The 23,848-nt window shown below is 30.0% G+C and overlaps 1 protein-coding gene across 5 annotated transcripts in view; it reads left to right on the top strand.

Moving 5' to 3' along the window:
• The window catches only part of LOC136987373 (retinoic acid receptor RXR-alpha-B-like), an 83,169-nt gene extending 59,521 nt beyond the window's left edge, over positions 1-23,648 (top strand). Inside the window, exons 6-9 of one of the 5 annotated variants that reach the window (XM_067285109.1) lie at positions 4,840-4,985; positions 7,285-7,384; positions 15,401-15,625; positions 22,450-23,648. In XM_067285109.1, the coding sequence (XP_067141210.1) occupies positions 4,840-4,985; positions 7,285-7,384; positions 15,401-15,625; positions 22,450-22,703 (725 nt within the window). In that variant the 3' untranslated portion in view covers positions 22,704-23,648. Of the gene's footprint in view, positions 1-4,839; positions 4,986-7,257; positions 7,385-15,400; positions 15,626-22,449 lie in introns of all 5 variants that reach the window. The other 4 variants (XM_067285110.1, XM_067285108.1, XM_067285112.1 and 1 more) reach the window with 4 other exon arrangements.
• The last annotated feature ends 200 nt before the right edge of the window (positions 23,649-23,848 follow it).

Below are 23,848 nucleotides of genomic sequence, written 5' to 3'. Positions count from 1 at the left end.
CCTAGTAGACAATTAACAACAATCAAATCATTGCTTTTTTCATAAAACCGACATTTCTTGTTAAATAAAAGAAATGCTTTCAGTCAAAATCTGACCATCCTAAGCTTCGAATCATCGTTTAACGGTTTAGAATAACGTAGAACAGAATTCCTATATTGGAACAGATTTTAAATTAAATATTCAGAACAGTTATAAAATAAAATAAAATAAACATTAAAAAAACTTTTGTATAAAAATTCAAGGATAAACAAAATATAAATTTTAAAAAATAAAATGTTTTTTAGGTAATTTTCAATACTAACCTCTATATCAAGAGTGAAGGAACTTGATAAACAAATTCAAGTATTGTTAATCTTATTTGCATCCTGTGTAGTAGTAATATTACAATGCTGACTTTACCATACATATATACAACTGTTCTAGCATATAATACCTATGTTTATAGGAATGTAGCATTAATTCTAATGTTTTTAGAAGCATTAATGTTCTTTTATTCTCCTGGAGTTCTTGAAATCTTCTGGTGGAGGATGGAGTTCTTCTGAAACGGTGATTTGATTTATTTATCATGCAAAATTTTGAACTTTTAGAAGTTGAATTTACCATATATTATATGCTTTAACTATTTTGGTTTCAATAAAATATTATTTTTATGTTTTACTTGAATAATAGTAAACCAAATTCCATTTTAGATGGTAGATACATTCCCAAAAAATCGGTGCAAGAAAAATAAAAACGATACTGTTCGTACGGAAAAAATAGAAGATTGGTTCCAGATGTTTTATGATTGTGACTTTTAAACTGATAATATAATATGATAAACTAATTAATATAAGAGCACTTGTCTGACCAAAATGAGAGACGGGACAATTGTAACGTACTTATCAACAAAATTTAATAAATTTATATTATTTGTGTAAATTTTATTTTTCATTTGACTTTTTCAATTAAACACCAAAAACTATTCTGCAATTGTACAATCAAATCATCAAACTTAAATGTTTCTGACTGCTACAATTGCCGGATAATGTCGGACTGAAAGACTGACTGGACAAGCTAGGAGGTAAGAAGCTAAGTACGCGAACCAATGACATAGTCAATTTCATGTAAAACAGACTGTCTTTGTCTGTGTACTTAGCTTCTTCTTGACACTACCATTATTGCTACACGTGTTCAAATAATTCATAAAAACTAGCTGAAGCATAAAATTTATTGGAGCGTGTCCTTAAATGCAAATTTTATAAATTTTTTTTTTTCTTAAAATTAAATAAAGTTTTGAAAAAAGGCAAATTTATTGAAACATGTTAGATTGAAACAAATCATGTAAAAAGAGAATTGAATTTTCTTTCCAGAAGTGTTAAATAAAAATCATGTAAAATAGTTCATGTAAAAACAATCCTCATACCGGTACATATGATGTCCATTATACCTTCTCAAGCCTTTTTTCGAATTTCCGGTACTAAGTACTAACATTAACGACCACTTAACTAACGTTTTCGATCGCCTCCGCGATCTTCGTCAGGTTTTATTCGACGGTTTTCGAGATAGAATGCAATAGAATTCTTTCAAAGTTCAAACGATCGAACCTCTCACCACGTGCCATAATGCAGATTTTGATAAAACCAGCCTAATTAAAACATCATTCGACACGGACCGCATCAGGGCCTTGGAGACCCTTGAGATTTACAAGGTGTCTAAATCAGGGAAATGCATTAATTTCAAAGATGGAAACGTTTTATCATATGCGTGGAGATATGTCTCCGAAGTACACCCGCAATGGTAGCATATCAGAGTAGTGTACTATTCATGTACGGATGTACGCAGTCATTTTTTATGATTATATTATAGGCATTAAAAACAAGTTGGATCGTTCGCAATTATGGCACGCGGTGAGAGGTTCGATCGTTTGAACTTTGAAAGAATTCTATTGCATTCTATCTCGAAAACCGTCGAATAAAACCTGACGAAGATCGCGGAGGCGATCGAAAACGTTAGTTAAGTGGTCGTTAATGTTAGTACTTAGTACCGGAAATTCGAAAAAAGACTTAGGAAGGTATAATAGTTCATGTGAAATCAGAATTGAATGTGTATAAATTCTTAAGAACATGTAAAAAGAATCTTTAGTTAAAATGAAAGGTTAATGTTACCCTAGGTATACAAAATGGTGGCTCGTCTTCGATTCCAGCAATCAGAAGACAGGGAACAGTGGGGATGCACGTTCTAACCTAACCTAACCTATTCTAATGAATTACCATAATTATTAGCAACCAAATTATTAGAATAGGTTAGGTTAGAACGTGCGTCCCCACTGTTCCCTGTCTTCTGATTGCTAGAATCGGAGACGAGCCGCCATTTTGTATACCTAGGGTAACATTAACCAAACGAAATAATCTTAATATAATGTTATATAAATATTTTCAAAGCTTTTAGCTCCATTCTTAAAATTTTGAGGCTTAAAAATTATTTATGTAATGCTAACTATTTAAAGAAATCTTAATTTAAAAGTACTTTTTACTTGTTTCGAGAATTTATACATCTTAAGGAGTCGAAATTTTCTCAATTTAAGTTTTAAGTAAAGTGAATAACGACACTTTTGAAAATTTGAAAACATATTTGAGATGACTTTTTAATTAATTATTTTATTAAATTATATATATATATATATGAACTATTATAATATTTATAATGAACTATTATAATATTTATAAGTATTTCTGTCGAATTACTGTCAGTTATAAGTTAAGTGTTAATTTCAGAAAATTGGCATTTTTCACAAATGCTTTCAGTAAAAATTTGGCACTAAAAAGGTGTAGAATATTTTTTCAAAGATTATTTTAACATTATAAGAAATATATTTCATTTATTGCACTGAATTAATATTTATAAGTAATAAATTGTATTGTGTATCATTAATTATATGTAATTAGTAGGTTAATATCTATAAATATAAAATATAATAAAAACTAATTAGCTATTTAAATGTGTGTAAATTTTTAAATACAAAGGATGATTGGAAAATAAGAATACAAGGTTTACTCTTACTTTCTCGTTCTTGTTTACGGATTACCTACTGCAACCGTAATTTGCAACCCTCCAAAATAACCATAACTTTGGAGGGTTGCAAACCACCAAATCATTGTGGTTTGCAACTGTGTAACAAGTGTGTATACAATTGTTGAACTGGATGAGGCATGTAAAGTATCGACCCACTCGGAGAGCTGGGTACATGAGGAGAAGTGCTCTGTTATTTGTTTTCTGCGAGTAAAGCATGTGCCACTAGGGAAAATCCATTGTAAATTAGTGTGGGGGAATAGTAATGAATTACAATAATGTGGTTCCACATACAGCTGTCACCACATGTGATGTCCTCGCAGGTTTTGGGTGGGATGTGCTCCAACATCTAGTATGCAACTTGGACCTCACTCCGGGCAATTGCCATCTGAAGAAATATCTCAGAGGATGCTGGTCTCACTCAGATGAGTATTGCAGGATAAAGTAAGGGCTTGGCTTCATTTCAAGAATAGGATGTCAATTTCTATGAGACAGGCATCACGAGCTTCATGAAGTGCCGAAATAAGTGCCTGAATGGATGGAGAAACTATGTTCAGAAGTAATGTGTGTAGTAGCCTTTCATGTGAGTCACTTTGTATTCACCTAATAAATATCTACTGGAATTTACATGCTTTGTATTCTTTTTTTAAATCATTCCTTATATATTAATTTGTAGTTTTTTATATAGGTATAAGAAATTATAAATAAATAATAGCTATAAAATAACAAATATTATGACATGTTATCCATGCTGTCGTAATACTCAGTGGTGGTTTTAGACAGATGTATCCTAGGCATTTGTGTAGTGTTCATGTTTTTAGAAGCCTAATATTTGTAGAAATTATATGCTTATCAATACTTGGTCTTGTTCCAGTATTAGCTAGGATGCAAGATCTTGTATAATATTGAATATCATGTGACATGGGCTTTTCATATTATATTTAATATAATAAAGCTGTATTGGTCTCTGTGATTCATTCACTTACTGATGTGAAAGGTTTGAGTAGAAGCAGACTTGATATATAAAAAAAAATAGGCCAAACATGGTCAAATTTCAATTCTTAACATTCATAGAATATCATGGCATGTGCATGTGCTTGCATATTTGTGCATGCACATGCAAACACATGTACGTACGTATGTACATACATACAAACCTAATAATTTTTATATAGTACTGATATGGAGAATGTGGCAAAACAATATGAAATGCTGAGATTGGATGACAGTGAGGCACTCCATTCCTAGTAAACTTATATAAAACAGCTCTTACGAGTCCCGAAATTTGCCTAGGTCTTGCATAATCGTAAACCACTATAGTTTAATGTAAAGGTTCTCAATATGGCCATATGAGAACCGTTGCATTACACAAAAACCTAATATTAATAGAATCCAAGTTACTTTCAGGCTAGAATTAACTAATTAAATGGATATATGCATGATAAGCAAAATAAGTCTTGTTCCATGTTGATTGTTTTTTGAAAAATTTCTAATTAATTAAGCTGTTTTGTGCTAAGATCAATACTTTATTTTTAGCCTGAAAATAATCCAGCTTTTAGATGTACGTTTCGATATAGTTAAATATACATTATATAGAATGTGTAAGATTTCTGAAAAAGATAAATCATTTAAATGGAATTTTTGATTGATTATATGTTCTTAGTGGTATTATATACTTATATTCTGAAATGAAAAATAAGTTTTTTGAAATTTCAGTTTAGGTTCAATTGAAAATTACTTTTAATTATGAAGTAAATAATAATGTTAGAATGTTTTTTAAATTGGTTTTAGCTGTTCAAGAAGAAAGACAGCGCAACAAGGAGAAATACGAAAATGAAGTTGAAAGTACGAGTAGCACGCAAAGTGATATGCCAATAGAGAGGATTTTAGATGCGGAGAAAAGAGTTGAACCAAAAAACGAAGAGATTGAAACAAATGTAATTAGTTTATAATATAAATATATTTGAAAAAATAATTACAATATATAACAATCGACACGTCGGAAAATAAACATAAACAAAAAAACAAACTGCTTAATTGAAGCGTTAGAGGGGGGAAAAACATGCAAATATTTTTGTAAAATACATTCCGAATATAGAACAATGCCGTCAGTATAGAACTTATTAACTCAGAAAATTAATACATTGTAATATGATTTATTTGGCCGATTAACCATCTTTAGGCATCACATAAAAGAACAGTTTGCAGAGCAGGTGTACTTATATCTCAGAGGTACCATCTTGAAAATTAAACCTTTAAAAACTTTTTTCCCTCCAACCTTTTGGATCAGATAAAGGTTTAAGAGCAGTCTATTGGTGTTAATAAGGTTTTGTTGAATAAAACACAAAAATAAATACAAAATATCTTTGCAAGCGCTTTCAACACGATGAAAAAGTGATATATATTAGAGCCACAATTAGAAAATTGCAAAGCCATATATTAGAACATCAAGATGACATTTGTAATAATATAATTTCTGCAGAAGTATCTAGAAGGGTTATCTATCATTACTTTACGCCCCTGTGGAATGAATCCTCCATCCTTGTACAATGTGAAGACCACAAGTGTTTATTCACCTGGAAAACATTATGTATTGAGAAATTGGAGCTGTGTAATAAGCCCCTCTAGAGCTCCCAAAAATATGGGTTTCACTATTTAATAATTTAAAAAAATAAACTCTAAAGTACCAGTAGACGACATAAGTTTAAATTAAGGTAAAGGACACAAAGGCATAATAATTATGTAAAACCATCGTTATTATTTATTTATGGAAAGAGTCGTCGCACTTAAGCATGTTCTCCTCAAAGGAAAAATTGTGAAGATATTACTTAATATATTAGAAGAACACATTGTTAAATCACTTTAAAGAAAATTTTTCTGTGTCTGTATACCATATTCATAGCAATTTCATTTTACAAAATGTTCATTTTTGTGATGCTTGAAGATTGATGATTAATCAAAAATGTTTGAATGTGGGTTAGTTTTTTGCTATTACTTCAGTTAAGCATTGTTTATATGCAATAGTAACAAAATAATTTCATTTTTCTAACATTACAAATTGATATGAACTATAAAGAATTGAATTCGGAAAGATTTTAATTGTTACAATAATAAAATTGAACATATTATATATTGAAAATCAATTAAATTTATAGATTTAATTTAATTGAAATTTTTAAAGTTAGAGATTTGTCTTTTTATGTTAGGATAAAATATATATTTTGGTTAATGTTACCTATGGTTCCAAGATGGCGGCTCGTCTGATTCCAGCAAATAGAAGAAGGGAAACAGTGGGGACGCACGTTCTAACCTAACCTAACCTATTCTAATAAATTACCATAATTATTACCAACAAAATTATTAGAATAGGTTAGGTTAGAACGTGCGTCCCCATTGTTTCCCTTCTTCTATTTGCTGGAATCAGACGAGCCGCCATCTTGGAACCATAGGTAACATTAACCTATATTTTTATAAATTAGCTAATTATTTCATTAAAAAAATATGATAATATGCATTAATAAATTTTAATAATTGAAAGAAATTACATTTGCCAAAAGTATCCAAAGCTGAATTATTTTCAGGCTAGAATTAAGCTAATTTTTAATTAATTAAATTATTGAATTTAGCCTAAATGAAATTATGCAGTGACTATAACCCGTAACGTTATATGATCTAACAATATAGGTTTGAAATTGGTGGTCAGACAGAGTCCGAGTAGAGAAACTAGTAAAATATCTGTATAGGAAACAAGAATTGCAATTTTGAGTCCTCGTCTGGACCAATTTATAAATTAATTAATTAAAGTTCAGAAGTAATTTTTAATTTATTAAGGTTAATGCAAGAAGGCAATTTAATTACCTACATTTAAACCAAATTTTGTAATTTAATTAATTAATAATTAGCTCAATTCTAGCCAAAAAATAATTTGGGTTTTAGATATATTTGGCTATTATAAATTTCTGTGTTTCTTTTAAAATATTCATTAAAATAAAACAAAAGAAGAGAGAGACAAAAGCTACTATATACTAACATTTCACATAAAAATTTTTTATTTAACATAATAAAGAAAAACTTGCTGACAGATACTGGGACTACATGCGTTCTTGCCAAAATAATTAAGGGAGAACTGTAAATATATATGGGCTTACTCTTTAAATTTATATTATAAAATTAGCATAACTTCAATATACTGTATATTTACTACTACAGAATGATCCTGTGATTAATATATGCCAGGCAGCTGACCGACAGTTGTATCAACTGGTGGAGTGGGCCAAACACATTCCTCACTTCACGGAGTTACCTTTGGAGGACCAAATGATACTCCTCAAGGCAGGTAAGTAGAATAATTTTATTCTTATTTTCTCAAGTTTTTAAAATTAATTTTTAAAACACAAAGCAAATTGTTAAATACTATCAAAGTATACGACAGTTTTCTTATACACTGCATATTTGAATGAATATTATATAAAAATAAGTTTCATCAGTTAATCATTTGTGTTCTGCAATTTCTTTGTTATATCCTAACAAAAACTTCTGAGATGTAAAAAATTGCATCAAGTAAAAACTTGTGACAATTTAGATGACAGTCAAAATTTTTCTTAGCAGTTATTCTTCGGTGAATATAAGCTTGGCACTTTGAAGTGGTACCCACAAGATTTACACCTGTATTAATCCTTTCTACATTTTGCTTCCTAGCACCAAGCTTATCTTTACCAAAGAAAAACTCCTTAGAAAAATTTTGACTGTCATCTAAATTGTCATAAGTTTTTACCTTGTGCAACTTTTTTACATCTCGGATGTTTTTGGGTTAATGAAGGCTCAAAAGTGTTTTTATTCTGAAAGAAATACAAATACTCTCATTATACAGTAGACCTCCCTATAACACGGATTCGTATAACACGGTAAAACGTCATCGCCGACTTGTGTTGCGACAGGATTGGATGAATCTGGACCAATAGCAGGTATTGTACAAACTGTTGAGTTTAAACAAGCACGGGACCTACTAAAAATATTTATTATTTAACTGCCATAAAAATTATATTTTTATTAATGATGTGTTCAAAGTTAAGTTATTTTTCTGCAAAAAATTCGCCGATCAGGAAACACGTGTCCGCCGTTCGACGAGCCGCTCTGCGTCGAAAACAAGCATAAGCAATGGTGTCGTCGAACGGTGCACACTCGGTAAGTAATCCTACAATTTTTTGTTTATAGCATAGTTTATATGGATTATTTCCAAAAAATTATACGTGATTTGGAAACGTTGAGTCAAATTAGTCTAGAATTGATTAATTTTATGGAAGAAAACCTTTCAAACAGCCGTAGCCCCTAAACTGCACACATGCCGGGCTGTGATTGGCTCATGTATTTAAGTGACTCGTACAACACGGATTCATATAACGCGGAATGTATCTACTGTGTTATAGGGGGTCTACTGTAATATATTATTTATTAATTTCAAAAAATTATAAATTGTTATATTTAAGCTTTTCTAAGAATAAGTATGTACAGATTTTTTGCATTGTGTGGCCATTTACTCTATTCTACAACAGTATCATTGCATTCTGTTCATTCATTATTTTCTTTAAACATACAAATGTAATGCCCACTTTGCAATTAATGACCAAGGTGAAATATTACCGATGAAAATTTATAATTACAGGTTGTCTGTTATAATGCTACAGTTTGGGACCCCTTTTATTGGACCTTCAAATTTGATCAATTTTTCTTGTTCATTTCTAAACTTAACACATATTATGAATAATAATTTGTTAGCACGTACTACTATGGATTTTGTAAATACGTTTTGTGCTTTACATATACTGCAATGTGCATCATTTACTAATTGCCATTGGACTGGAGATAGTTGTAATACCAAATAATGAAAGATACCTACCCCAAACCAACTATCACTTTCATCAAATGAACTTAATATTTCAGTCAGTCAAAGATGTATAAATGAAAGCATCATATTATTTAACATTGAAACTTCATCAATTATAAATAAAATTACATTTCTCAATTCAAACCTTAGAAGTTTAAGAACTTGATTGCTTAATGATTTATATGAAGCACTATGACCATGTTCAACCAGAAGTTGTAAAAGCCTGTGAATAGTCATACCTTCAATGTTAAATGCTACAATACCTGTTGGTACTGTTATTGCTACATCTTTGCCTAAAGTTTTGGTAAAGATTGTTGGCTTTGATTGTTTTGATTAAGTAGCTTTTACCAGTACCACCTACTCCAGTCACAAACTGTTTTAAAACATATTGATTGGAAGTTAAATAAGTGCAAAGATTGTCAAAAATTCTTTTTGATCTGAATTTAAATTCTGTATCATTTGTTTTAAGTCAATATCTGAAGAATGAAATTCATGCATAGCGTTAATAATGTCTATTGGTGTACACTTGTTAAATACACTTTGTGAAGGACACTCTATGAGTTTAGATTTATTACCAAACATTAAAATCTCTTTTCTCAATTGATTTTAACATTTGTTCACTTGCTTTGATAATGTCTTAGAGGCAATCACGATATACCAAAGCAATAAGACTGTCTATGAAAAAATTAAAAGCTTCAAAACAAGTGGTATAACCATTTTTCAGTTTTTCAGAATTTCTCCAAGGCTTGAACATAAAAAGAAGTGTGTAATAGTATTTTTCAGGTGATTTTTCATAGTGAAAATTTGCATGACTAACAAGATATGGAGATGAATGTTTCTTCATGAAAACATTCTCAATCTTATTAAATGCTTGATTAGGTTTGGTTTTAACTGCATCAAACCAATGGAAGTAATCATATAAAGGCACATTTTTAAATTCAGTTGTTAGTTTGGATAATAAGTTTCAGTCGTATTCTACCCTTTCCGGGTATTTTGGCCGAGGCACTTTCTCTCAATAGGGTCTTTTTCATTTCTAAGAAGTGAGAAAATTGTAGGGTTTCTTCTAAAAAAACAATTCGGTGCTTACTATATCAGGCTATTTCTTATAGATAGAACGGAGGGTCTTGTCGTATGTGACTACTATACCATGTGATGGAACTGCTTCAGCTGAAACACCTGGAAAGGATAGAAATCTACAAAGTCTTTGAGAAGTCAGCACAAATATGGATAGACAATTTAGGCCTATATACTTTATACTTTATACTTTTATAATTATAGACCTAGTTACTTCAGGTCTATAATTATAAATTTAACAAAATCACCGTAGAGGAAATTGGCCTGAACTTTGTTGTTAGAAACAATAATGTAACAAAATGATGATGTCATCTGTTTATGTCTAAATATATTTAAACTCTCTTCAAACTGCAGTTAAATAATAATCAAATGTCGACAAAAAAACCTTTAAAATGCAGCATTTTATTAACTAAACGAACGTTTTCGGCCATTTGAATGATCTTCCTCAAGAATAAAAATCGATTGCTTTCAATTTTTATAAAATGAAGTTTGTTATGGAACGATTTTGAACATTTGAATTTTCATAGCTGTATAGTGCGCAAGCCCATAAAAATACAATATGTACGGGTTACTTGTACAAGTATATATATAAACGATATATAAATATAAAATGAAAATAAATAACAATAAAATATAAATAACTAAAACATTAACACAACTGTGCCTAATTCCTTAACCGTTCATTCATCCCTTTTTATACTAAAGTATTCAGATTATGCCTGCTCTCCATGCTGCCGAGACTTTACTCAATTAACTAAAGTTTATTGCTTGTCCTTCTTCTTGGTTAGTCTTGTATATTTGCCATGCTTTTGCGTATTTAAGGTGTCTCTTGTCCTGAATCTTTTGAATTACTCTAGCTGTTTCCCAATTCACTACTACCTCTGTTGGGTCTGCTATAATGTATGTTGCTAGTGCAGTGACTGGCTGTTCTTTCTATACATTCCTTTTATGTTCTTTTAACCTTTCTTTTATGGACCTCCCTGTGGCTCTGTTGTAGTAGAGCTCTTTTTGTCACCTTTCGTCTTGTACAGGTATTCTATAAATTCCTGCAATAAGGCTCTGGTCTATGTCTTCTTTATCTATATGTGACACTTGGAATATTGTTGGATTCCTTTTAAAAATTATCTTTTTGTTTGTTGCAGCTCCTATTTCTTTGTAAATATTGCTTAGGGGTGCCGTGTATTCCATCATGGTGTATTCTTGTATTGTTTCTCATTCATTAATTTCATTAACTTCTATTCTTCTTTTGTTACTGATGGCTTTTATCGTGTTCTAGTTGGCTCCGAATTGCCTAGCTAGCTCTTTGATTTGCTCTAATTCTTTGATTCTGTCTTGTACTTTGCTGCAGTGTGTGTATGCTCTCTTTATAAGTGCCCGGAATGCTGCTAATTTATAACTTGCTGGGTCGTGGGAGGTCCATGGTATTAACAACGGGTTATAGGTTGGCTTTCTGTACACTTTTGTAGCAATTTGTCTTCCTTTCTCTATTTCTATTGTTATGTCTAGGAAATGTATAGTTTTATCATTCTCTTGTTCTATCTCGAGTTCTAGGCCAAACTTGCTGGAATTGATGTCTCTGATAAATTGTTGTATGTCTGGTTTTTCATTCCAGATAAAGAAGACGTCGTCAACATAGCATGCATATATTAAGACATGTACTGCATATTTTGGTATGATGGCCTTCTCTAAAGTTCTCAGAACCATCTCGCATAATGCACTGGATACAGTACTTCTCATTTTATTCCTGAGGAAGGTCATTCAAATGGCTGAAAACATTCATTTAGTTAATAAAAAGCTGCATTTTAAAGGTTTTTTGTCGATGTTCGATTATATTTAAACTGTCACTATGTTGCAACCTAACATGATGTAACAGTTCGGTGGGAGCTCAGTGGCTGACGCTGAGCACCGACCAAATGCTTTCGATATGCCGTTAAGAAAAATTGTTATAATAAGTTTTAATTGGCATAAGTTTTGGATTTTGTTATTCTGAGTAACATTTTAAATAAAATTCATTTGTTTAAATGTCTTTTTTACTTGGTGGGGACTGCAGTGACTCTTGATTAAAAAATTAATACATACATAAGTTGGACTTTGTCAATTCATAACAATTTATATTAATTATAATTAGATATTTCCAAAAAAAGTCTTTTTTTACTGTGGTCCTCAAATCAGGCAAATAGAAGAGTCCTTATTTTATGTGCCCATCAGTGGCCGTGTCATAAAACCACTAAATACTGATAGTTGGTCATGGATTTGCTCCTGGCCAACAGGCTGGAGTTTCCCAGATTTTCTTCACATTTGTAACACCTAAATAGAGGCCAGTTTTCCTTAGAATCCTCCCGGAAAGCATTCCCCTTGACAGATAGCGTACATGTTGCAGTGCTGTATACAAATAAACTAAACCTTATTTAATAATGACGAACAACTGCACACCGGGTATATAAAATAAAATGTTGCTCACAAAAAACCTGTAACCGGTGCATAACACACAATATCAGTCACTACAAACGTTAAACCTTATTTTATGATTTCTCATTTTAAAATTCTTTATCATTTAGTAGGCTGAATGGTGACAAACAATTGTTCAAATTGAAAATTTTATTCTCTCTTATTTACTTTAGTATGTTGCTATTTTAAAAAAATTTTTTATTACTCTGTATTGTTTTTAATGGGCTGTTTGTTTTTATTGTTATGGTCAATTTACTGATGTAATAAATATTATAAATAAAGTGATTGTTTATAAATGGTACTTGATCGCTTGCTGTTCTCTCTTTCGGTTGTATGTTCTTTGGAATTAAGCACAATTTGCTACAGAGAACTTACTATAAAGGAACACTTTTTCAATGGAAAAAAATAGATTTTATTTTCTATTTCTTAAAAAAGGAATTGCATTTCAGACCATATGCTCCTCTTCGGTCGTTATTACATATAATGATAAAACTGTAATATAACTAATAATGACAACTGGATTAACTAAGTGTTAAAAACATAGTAAAACTATAAAATGAAAAAATAAAACTTGCTAAAAATATAGAAAAAATTGACAAATGAAAGGAGTAAAAACATAAAACTTTAAAACCGATACAAACTGGCTAAAAATCAAGGTATAAAATTCTTCACTGTTTATAAATGGTTAGAGCAAGTCATGTAGAAAGAGAAGATACAATATTTTTTAAGATATAAACAAAAAATAATAAATAGAAATGCACAACAAAAATGGATTATAATAGATTACAGATTTAGATAAATGTCAACTTAATATTTTATAACTATCATATTTATATAACTTTTTGGGATTTGCATTGCAAATCTTGCTAGCTACTACTATGTGTGTGCGAAATTGAAGTAAAAAATCTGCAATAACTCCAATATATATTGTGAGAACCCAGGGCTCCGAGATAACCTTGTTCCACATTCAGGATGGAAACAGAAATGAAGAAAGATCCGTAAAATCTTTCCCTGAGAGTCCTGACACCAGTTAGGATAAATTGGTTTGCATCTTTAACTTGCAAATTTATCATCTTCTGAGTGGAAAAAATATGTTAAAATCGGTTTGAATTTTAGGAGGGTTTAGTTTAATTGCTATATGAGATATGTGGGTCAATGATGGAGTTATGCATTCATAAGACAGAATGATGATGATGATAAAAATGTTTATTTACATATATATATATATATATGTGATAAAAACTACAAGAACAGTATATAATGAGAAAAATCTCCATCTTGACAATTACCCAAGAGAGAACCTCTGAATTCAATCCACTAAATCTATCCTGGCGAGAGAGAGAGTTTACATATTCGAGTTAAATATAATACCTCATTTTGGTTCCTTATTTTCTTCTGAATCGTTGGCAGGAAACTCTTTTGGTTTAGAGACGAACTTTCTTGATAGTTCGGTTTTCAGTTCCAGCATTGGGCATTTGTGTTTGGCCCTATTTACAGGATTTTGTCCATCCAATAATTAGGGACGATTTGAGTCACCTGCAGAAGCAGAACAAGGAGACAGCTCAACAGGGAGTTATAAAAATAAATAAATTATTTAAAACAATGGAGTCGGAATTTATTTATCTTACTTAATTGTACTATAAGCAAGTAGATGAAAATTCAAATTTTCCTTCCTTTCTGACTTATGGAGGACTAATGATTTCTCAACTCTAAAACATTTACTAAAAATGAAATAGAATCAGAATTAAAAAGGCTAAAAAAAAACCAGTTTTTTGTAGAGAGAAAAACACTTTATTACTTCACACTTATCCCCAAATGCATTTTGCCAGTACACTGGCCTCCTCAGTAGGGCTTATTTTTTAAAATAAACAATACAGTTCAAATTACCAACTATGATAAATATCCATTATTAGTTTCTCACTCTGCGATTACAACTTATATACCCAACAGGATTTACCCAGCATTCCAGCACGAGATGGGTCCCACGATATGGCGGCGAGCTGGTGTGACATAAGCGTGCAAAAATTGCCACAGCACAAACAAAAATGCATCGACCGAAATGACAATTACGTAGAAAAATAGATAAATGTTCAAGCTTTAAAATGATATGAACATTATTGAAAATAAACGTTTCTTTGTATTTAAATAAATAAAAAAATAGGAGACATTACTTTTGGGATTACCCTCGTATATTGAGGTTTTCTTACTAAATATGATTTTGTTTAGAGTTATATATACATATATATATATATGTGTGTGTATTGTGTTTATATATTCAGAATGATCTGTTAACCTAGGCTAAAAGATTGTTTTAAAGATATGGTGATAAGATGAAATAATTTGTCACTGGTATATCATTAGAAAAGTTTTCTGTTGAGTAGTTGAAGAGATAATCAGCCAGTTACATAAAAATGGAAATTAAAAGATACTCTGAAGAAGTTTTAATAATTAAAACATTAGAAATGTCATATCTCCAACTAATAATAAACCAGCACTGCATACATACTGAAGTTGTTACAAAGTTTCACATATACAGGTAGTTAAAAGATTTGCAATACAACTGGGTGTTGCATTTGACAGATGTCGCGACTTGAATACTCTTGTTGTGGTCTCTTCAGTATCAATCGTTTACAGTTGTAATTTTTGTGCGCTAAATTATTTATTAAATGATAATTTTGATTATGATAATGTGAAAACAATTTTAAATTTAATACTGAAATGACACTTTGATATTATTTAAGTATTAAATTTTGTTAAAAATTTTTGATACTCCATTTTTAAAAAAGATTTAGAAATTTATGCTTTATACATGTAAATTTTCACGTGCACAATTTTATTGTTTATAAGTTTTTTTGATTTTTTTAAATAAACATATATATATATTTTTAATATATTTAAAATAAAATGGAAAATAAATTTATTTATTACGTATAATCTTTTTTATAGGTTGGAATGAATTACTAATAGCTGCCTTTTCTCATCGGTCCATTAATGTGAAAGACGGTATCGTTCTTGCTACGGGACTTGTTGTACATAGAAATAGTGCCCATAGTGCTGGTGTCGGGACCATATTTGATAGAGTCCTTACAGAGTTAGTAGCTAAAATGAGAGAGATGAAGATGGATAAGACAGAATTGGGATGTCTCCGAGCCATTGTTCTCTATAATCCAGGTAGTCTAACATAATTAAATATATCTTTCTATATTCTAATAAATTTTATTAAGGACACAGAACACCACAGACAACCTTTGTAAATCCACTAAGAAATTTAATATAATTTCAAAAATATTTTGACAGACATTTTTGATTACGAGCGGATCCTCTTCGGGTCATTCAACTTTCTAAAATTGGAATGTGTTGAAGAACAAGATATAAATTTAAAAATTATTACATTATGTTTCTAAAATGTGAAATATAAAGCAAAATATTTTACAAATAAAGAGAAGTTTGATAATATATTTCATACCAATTAACGTATATGAGAAATAAGTTAAAATTAATAAAATTTACAAATATTCCATGTAATCATAAAATTGCATAGTAGCTCTGAAAGTATAGCAGATGACCCTGATTTATTGTAAAAGAACTGCCAAGAATATGAGAGGCTTTTTTCTTTTTTGAGTTGATGTACCCACTTTTTATTTCAGTTTTGTAAATTTCTAACACTTCTAGAATTCTGAGATGGTTGGTATGCTGGGATTGCCTAATTATAGTGGTTTTTGGGGTCTACCTGTACATCATTTTCTGAGGCACAAATAAACAGGGCAGTGAAATCTTTTCCATTTATCGTATTGATGTTTTTGTAGCCTTTTACGGATTGAGCATTGTATCAAGAAAAGACCTCGAATATATTGTCTTCACCGATGTATTACAGATTTGTTGTCCTTCGCCATGTAAACCCCTGCTGCTCTGCATTTGTCAGCCTTGTCTTTCCCATTGGAGTAATTTATATATACTGGGGATGCATTTGTAGGATTATTTATCACCACTGCTGGTTACTATTTCTTTGCATAAGTTGTGATAAAGCATGGTTATATTAACAACTATGCATAATGGGTTAAAAGATCGAATCTATATATTGTTGAAGCTCTCTTGGTTAGTATGTTTGATATGTTGGGAGTTGTGGATTGGAGTAAGGTTTAGCAAGATCATGGATTGGGTTTTTTTGATAACTGTGCTTTATTGCAACAGCTTCCAAATGCTTTCTCTTTTAATGTATCTTCCATGTTTGCACAGTGTGTAAATGCCCTTTTTTGTAAACATTCTGAAGGCAGCTATTTCGTATAAGAATGGATTACATGAACTTGCTGGAATAAAGAGCAATATCTGGTTTAGTTTGTGAAAGATGCATGTTTGTATGCAGCTATTGATAAGATGAAAGCTAATATCCAAAAAATGATCCTTACTGTCGCTTGATTGATCTAGCTTAAGGGATAGTTCTTAGGGGTTATCATTCGTAAGCTTTAAAAAGCTTACGAATGATAGTCATGTTTTCTATATTACCAACAGATGAGCAACATATTTCTTATAAACAATAATATTTTGCAGGATTATCAGCATAACTTTTCCTTCTAAACAGTATACAACCATTTTGCACTGGTCCCCTGATATGCTGCCTATTGGGACTCCACACTTTTGTAATTACGTGATGGTGGTAAATTGAAAGAAGAAAGTGTAACAGAAAATGTGTATGAGCTCTAAGATTTGATGGTGATGTTTGGGTTCATCTATTTTTTCTAATAAGAGATCCCTGAGGTTTCAAGAACGTGGTTGTAGTTTTACTGATTGATAGAAGTAAATGAAATCACTGTATCAAAAGTGTTATTTGTTAATTTCAGTTGTTGGAAGGTATCCACCATTTCAATGGAGTTCCTGACAGTTTAACTATAGTTTTTAAAAAATTTGATGCATGGCTGCCTACAGCATTTTCTAGCAATAATATAGGAAATCTCACTTTGTCTACTCTGGGTCTGAGGGAAGTGACTAGTGTATGGGTTTTAGTGAAAGCAAATAGCTTAGGAGTGTCTGGTGAGGCGACCACCACCCTGTCCATGTTCAACTTCTTGGCAAGCATTGTATGTATATTTTTTGTGATGTGTTTGTAATTTATCTATATAATCAGTATCCTTGATGTATTTGAACAGAAACAATTTGTACTTATCCTGTTTCAATATAATCAATGTCTTGTTCTTATCAGCCTTCAATAAGATGGTGTGATTGTCCATCAGCCATTTTTTTCGTTTTTTTCTTAAGTTGCACCAAAACATAATCACAGGGATCATTGTTTATTGAAACAATTTCAGAATATTAATTATTATTTTATTAAAGAGTTAACTTAGATTTATACAAGATATGTTGTTATAATTTTTAAATGAAATGCTTTTCCACTAGCACAAAATAAATATATTAGTAATAATACATAAAGACAAAAATGTCTTCACTTTTGATATGTCCAATTACCAGGAATGACAATCTTCCACTGCAGAGTCGACCTTGCATAGCTTCTAAAGAAAGGTTCTCTCTGCAGTGGAAGATTGTCATTCCTGGTGATTGGACATGGTGAAAGTGAAGACATTTTAGTCTTTCTATATATTTTTACTAATGTGTTAATTCATCAGCCAATTTAAAAAACAAAAGAAATAAATATAGTTTTATCGATTATCGTAATCCTATAAAGAAACACAAGGAAATTGGATCAAGACATTTTTTAATATACTGAATGAGATAAAAATTGCAATAATTCAAGAAAACTAGTGCTACACATTTCATGTTTATTTTAACCATTATATATTTTTGTTCATATTGAGTTTTAAGTACTCCATTTTGTTTTAGTTTGTTATTTTATTCTATTTTCTTATATTCTGAGCTAATAAACTTGTTGAAATAGTTTGAATATTTTCAAATCTTAATGTAATATTTGAACAGCTGTTGAACATGAGTACATTTTGTTGTTTGAATTAAAACTGTTATATAAGATCTGATACTGAGACATTTTATCATGCAGTATAAATAGGACTTCTTAGCTTTCTGAATATTTTTAGATTATTTATTGTTGCCTATGGAGTCAGTAGATGTACAAAAAAAAACTGTTCTTCGTTATAAACAGTTTGTTCTGAAAGTGCTAAAATTTTAAGAATTTTCTTGTATTTTTTCCTGTTTATTTAAGGTTAGGTATTTTCAAACTTTTTTTCATCTTAAGAAACATTCAAAACAATAGAATGTCATTACAAAGAGAATGCTTCCAAATATATTTCCTTAGAAACATAATGAAATTTTAACATTTAAAGTTACTATGAAGAAAAGTAGAAATAATAAAACAGAATATGAATTAATTAGAAATACAGTTAAACATAAAAATAAATATGTTTAAAGAAATGCATTTGGGACATTATTGTATTAGTTCTAAAAGGCTATTTTTATGCATATAATTCTCAAGAAATTGCTAGAACAAAAATAAAATCTTTGAATAATTTGTCCCATAGCTCTAGAGCAATGGTCGGCAACCGGTGGTCCGCGGAGAAATTTTGACATTGATCAACTGAAGTTTATGCAAAGGATTACGAAAGAAATGCAAAACACTTAGTTGCTTTTTTTCACTCATTGGGGGTTTTTATTCGAATCTAAAACCAAATACGAAGTGATTGTTATCAATAAATAATGAACAATAAACAATATTGTGAGTGCAATTGTCGTTCTTCATGGAAAAGCGCTAAGAATCCATTTCAAACAAGCATTAATTTGTTATAATTAAACATGAGAGTTTCACATTAATATAGTAAAATTGAACATTTATGATCATTATTCTACAGATTTTGTGTCGTTTAAAAAAATTCATGATAGTGGTCTGCGGAATTCAAAATTGTGAGTTTAGTGGTCTGTGAGGTGAGAAAGGTTGCCGACCGCTGCTCTAGAGGCATGAATTTGTGATTACAATTTAAAATCAGCTTACAACTTGCATCTCTATTCAAATTGGCTTTTAAATACAGATAGCTGATGGATATTCCATACAAAAAAAGATACGCAAAAAATACGAAACGTGGATAGAAAGATAAGCAATCAGAATCTTCGGCATGCATAATGTATTCTTTCTCTCGTGCATCCAAGTTGATTTGACAGTAATGAAACCATCTTTTCAGTCAAGCTTAAGACATTTTATTGTCATTTGAGAAGTTAATACCATTCTGTTCTTATTTGAGATTTCTTCAATAAGTCTAAAAATATTCTAATCTATAATCATTTATCCAAAATTTAGCCTGATCATTTATGGCAGTTGTTGGTGTATTTGCTTCGATCAGTCTGTTACTGTTATTTCATCCGTCTATATTTGCTTCATATTCAAATATTCTATTATTTAGTTTTTTTCTTCTATGATCTCTATAAACCTGAATTATCTCCATTTTTATCATTACAAATAAAAAGTTAGATTTTGATTTCTGCTAGAATTGGATCACTTTCTTTCTCCAACTGTCGTATAATATCAGTGATAATAACTTTGAATTATTAATTAATTTGTCACTAGAGAAAGGTGTTAGGTGCCATCTTGTATTAAATTTAATAATTATAATTTAATTAAATAATTTTAAAATAAACTGAAAGAAAAGAATAGACTCCGAGCGGGACTCGAACCCACAACTCCCATTCATTGTGTGGATGTGATGCCAATTATGTTACCTGGACCTTTGATCTTATTTCCTCTTCCAGGTATATTTAACATATGATATAACCATCGTTGGTTAACCTGTGCCTCCTTCTAGTGACAAATTAATAAGTAATTCGAAATTAATATCACGGATATTTAGCCTGATGATATACAACAGTTGGTGAAGCTATATTGTAATATATCCCGATATATTATAATATATTGGGATGTTTATATTTCCTTTCTCATTACTCAGTAACTGAAGAAAAGAATGTGACTTTCCTTTCCCCGCCGAGTATTATTTAAATGACTGAGTTTGCATTTTATTCCAAATAATGAATGGGCATTTGCTGTAGATATTTCCCATCTCTACTAGTTTTGATAAACTTTACATATAAAGATCGTATCCCCTTTTTGAAAGGAATTTCAGCTATAACCATGTTTTTTGATATATATAAATGGTTTTTTTTATTGGAAAATTCTAATTTGAATATTTACTTCTTGGATTTACTAGAGAAAAATAAATGCTTTATTGATAAAGGAAAAAAAAAGCAGCTATCTTGTAACTTGAAAGTTCTTCAATGTTGTAGAAATTTAAAGAGAACTCTTTACATTTTGAAAACTCTGAAATATTAATCTATAGAAATGTTTCTATAGATTGCTTGAGTTTTCAAAAGGTTTCTTTATTAGAATATATAGTAAATGATTTTTTTTTTTAAGTGAAAGACATTGATCTTTTACTTTAAAAAACTGATTTAAAATTTAAGAATGTAATTGGATCTTTCTTAAATTTTAAACCAAGATTCATTCTGCACATTCACTCTATTAAGTCTCAGAATAATCATAATTCTTTCAAATAAGAGTATTGTCTCTTCATGCGATACTTTGGAAAAGGCATTTGAGTGTAATTTTACCTGTTTGATGAACATCACATGGTTAAAAATGATTAATCGTAATTAATAATTTTGTAACATTTACAAAGAAATTTAGAGAAGTGAGCCATTTATAAAAATTATTCAAATTTAAAACTTAATTGTGTAGCTCACATTGGTGATTATATTGATAAATTTAAATTAAAAATTAAATATATAATCATATGTAAGAGAAACTATGTTTAAGAAAATTAACTATACTATGTCTGATTAACCATGTTCTTTTTGAACTATAATAATAATGATCAAAGTAACAAAATTGATCTAAAAGTAGGAAAATAACAAAAAACAATGTGTCTGTATGGCAAGTGGAAGTTATATGTTTTCGAGGTAAGCTGATTAATCTTCTTCTGGAGCGGTAATTATTATAATTATTAAATTTAGGGCTAGGTAGCTTGACCAAATTATGTTATATTTATAATAATTAAACATTTGAGCTTGGACACAATGTTAAAGATTGCACTGCTCAACATCTTAGGTTGCTCAAAAAAGATAAAGATAAAAGATACTGTAAAATATTGATATAAAAATCAGTCTCGTAAAATTTTCCGCCAAAAATACTGTGCCTTTTACTAAATTTCCCGTGGTTACTTCAATTTCCCACTAGATTTAGTGAGAATCCTTGCATGCTTGGGTAACACAATGTAATTTGACAATCTTCTTAATCAAACACTGCTCTGGTCCCATATATATCAGATTACTGAGATTGTATGTATATTTAAAGTATATATACATCTTACTCTTGATAATCCGACGCTTTTGTAATCTGACATGCTCGGTAGTCCGACACACCTCCCGTCAAGGTCACCGTAGTCCCCGTCCCGTTACGTGTCTGCTTGCACAGAAGGATGTCGCGATGTGAATCTCCCCACCCAATTCTTACACGATGACGCACATTTCTTGTGTTTTCTGTGAGCAGTTCTGTACATACTGTATTATTTATGCCTATACATACTGTATGTACATTTATTGGCTTCCATATTTCTTTTAATAAACATGTTTTAGTTAACCGAAATGGGTGTTTTATTTCCACATTAACCTAGGCAGCATTTTACTCATAAAATGTAGGAATATTGTAGGCTACTGCTAGCAAAACAATGCCAAATATGTCATCACTTTTGGTAATCCGACACCCCTTTGGTCCCATACCTGTTGGATTATCAAGGGTCAGCTGTATATACAATTTCCATTCATTAATTAAACTGTAAACAAATTTATGTCTGTAGTTAGTTTATATTGTAGATATCAAAATTTTTTCAAAATCATTTGTTGTAGATATTAAGGATTTATACATTTAATATTTATAAATTATCTTTTATTTAAAGTATTATATAAACTTTTATATAAATCCTTTTACTGCCGAAGATATAACTTACAAGAAAATCAAATATTTAATATCTTTCATTCTATTAATATTTTTGCAGAAGTGAAAGGTTTGAAATATGTACAGCAAGTTGAAAACTTGAGAGAGAAAGTATATGCAGCTTTAGAAGATTATTGTAAACAAAACTATCCTGACCAACCGGGAAGATTTGCTAAATTACTGTTACGCTTACCTGCACTTCGAAGCATTGGACTGAAATGTCTAGAACACCTCTTCTTTTTCAAGTTAATCGGTGACACCCCAATTGACAGTTTTCTGATGTCGATGCTTGAAGCAGCTCCTACTGATCCTTAAACTAGGCCATCACTGAAATAGTAAACATTTTATTCAGTCTGTCATTTCAATTACTGCCAATCTTTGTTAATAACTTTATTATTTATGCTTGTTGTCATTGTCATAAAATGATAATTTCCTTTTAGATCACCATCCGATTGTTTTATATAGCATATATATATAATCTCATACAATGATAAAACAAATCCCATCGACAAAATGAATTTTTATTTAGTTAATATTGGGCATTTTTTTATTTATGCAGATAACTGCATACTTATACTGATCATTATAAAAGTTTCTTTGTGTGTAGTATATAATAATTTTAGGTTAAATGTTTTATGTTGTTCAATGTTTCCACTTAGCAATTTCTAGAAGAATCTTTGAAATTCTATCACTCGTGACGACGATAATGATTTTTAAAGAAATAGTAAAAATCAATAAGTATTATGAAACATCTTTTATGTTTTGAATGTTTTAAGCAATTATTTGGTTAAAAATGCATTGTTTAATTCCAAAATTTACACTGAAATCAAGCAGAAAGTTTAGTTAAAATTATTCTTAAGTTATAACAGATTTTTATAATAAGAATAAATATAACAAAATAATGTTCTAATTAACATTTCAATAGCATGACACATTATATTCTTTATCTTACGAAAACGTTAACGTAAAACCTTTATCTCCAGCAGTTTTTAGTAAACAAATAAGCATTTTCATCTATTTAAAACAATTATCAACAGGTTAATATAAAAAGTTTGTTTTCTGGAGCATCTTCATGCACGTACAAATGACATTTTACAAATTTAAAATTATGACAGGATTGAATGAATAGGACACGAAATACAAAATAATACAATCAAATACATAAAAATAGTATAAGCAGCTGAAAATATTTATTATGGAAAATTGTTGGTAGTTAAAAGTTTGTTTTTGTTAGCATTTAATTTATAATGGTTATCTCTAACAGTCGATATTATGAAAATTTTAAAAAATTATCGAATTATTATAATTATATAAGTATTAATTGCAAGATATTATCCATATTATCTCTTTAATAATTCAAATAGAGTTAGTTATCTATTAAACACTAACTAAACACATTTTTTACATTTGTTTATTAATTCTTGGAACATTCAAACCAACATTTTATTTATTTCTAACTT

Source organism: Centruroides vittatus, unplaced genomic scaffold (assembly GCF_030686945.1).
Source record: "Centruroides vittatus isolate TY-2023 unplaced genomic scaffold, ASM3068694v2 scaffold_1519, whole genome shotgun sequence".
NCBI lineage: Eukaryota > Metazoa > Arthropoda > Arachnida > Scorpiones > Buthidae > Centruroides > Centruroides vittatus.
The sequence above is the reverse complement of the archived record's forward strand: the minus strand, read 5'-3'. Positions and strand labels throughout refer to the sequence as shown.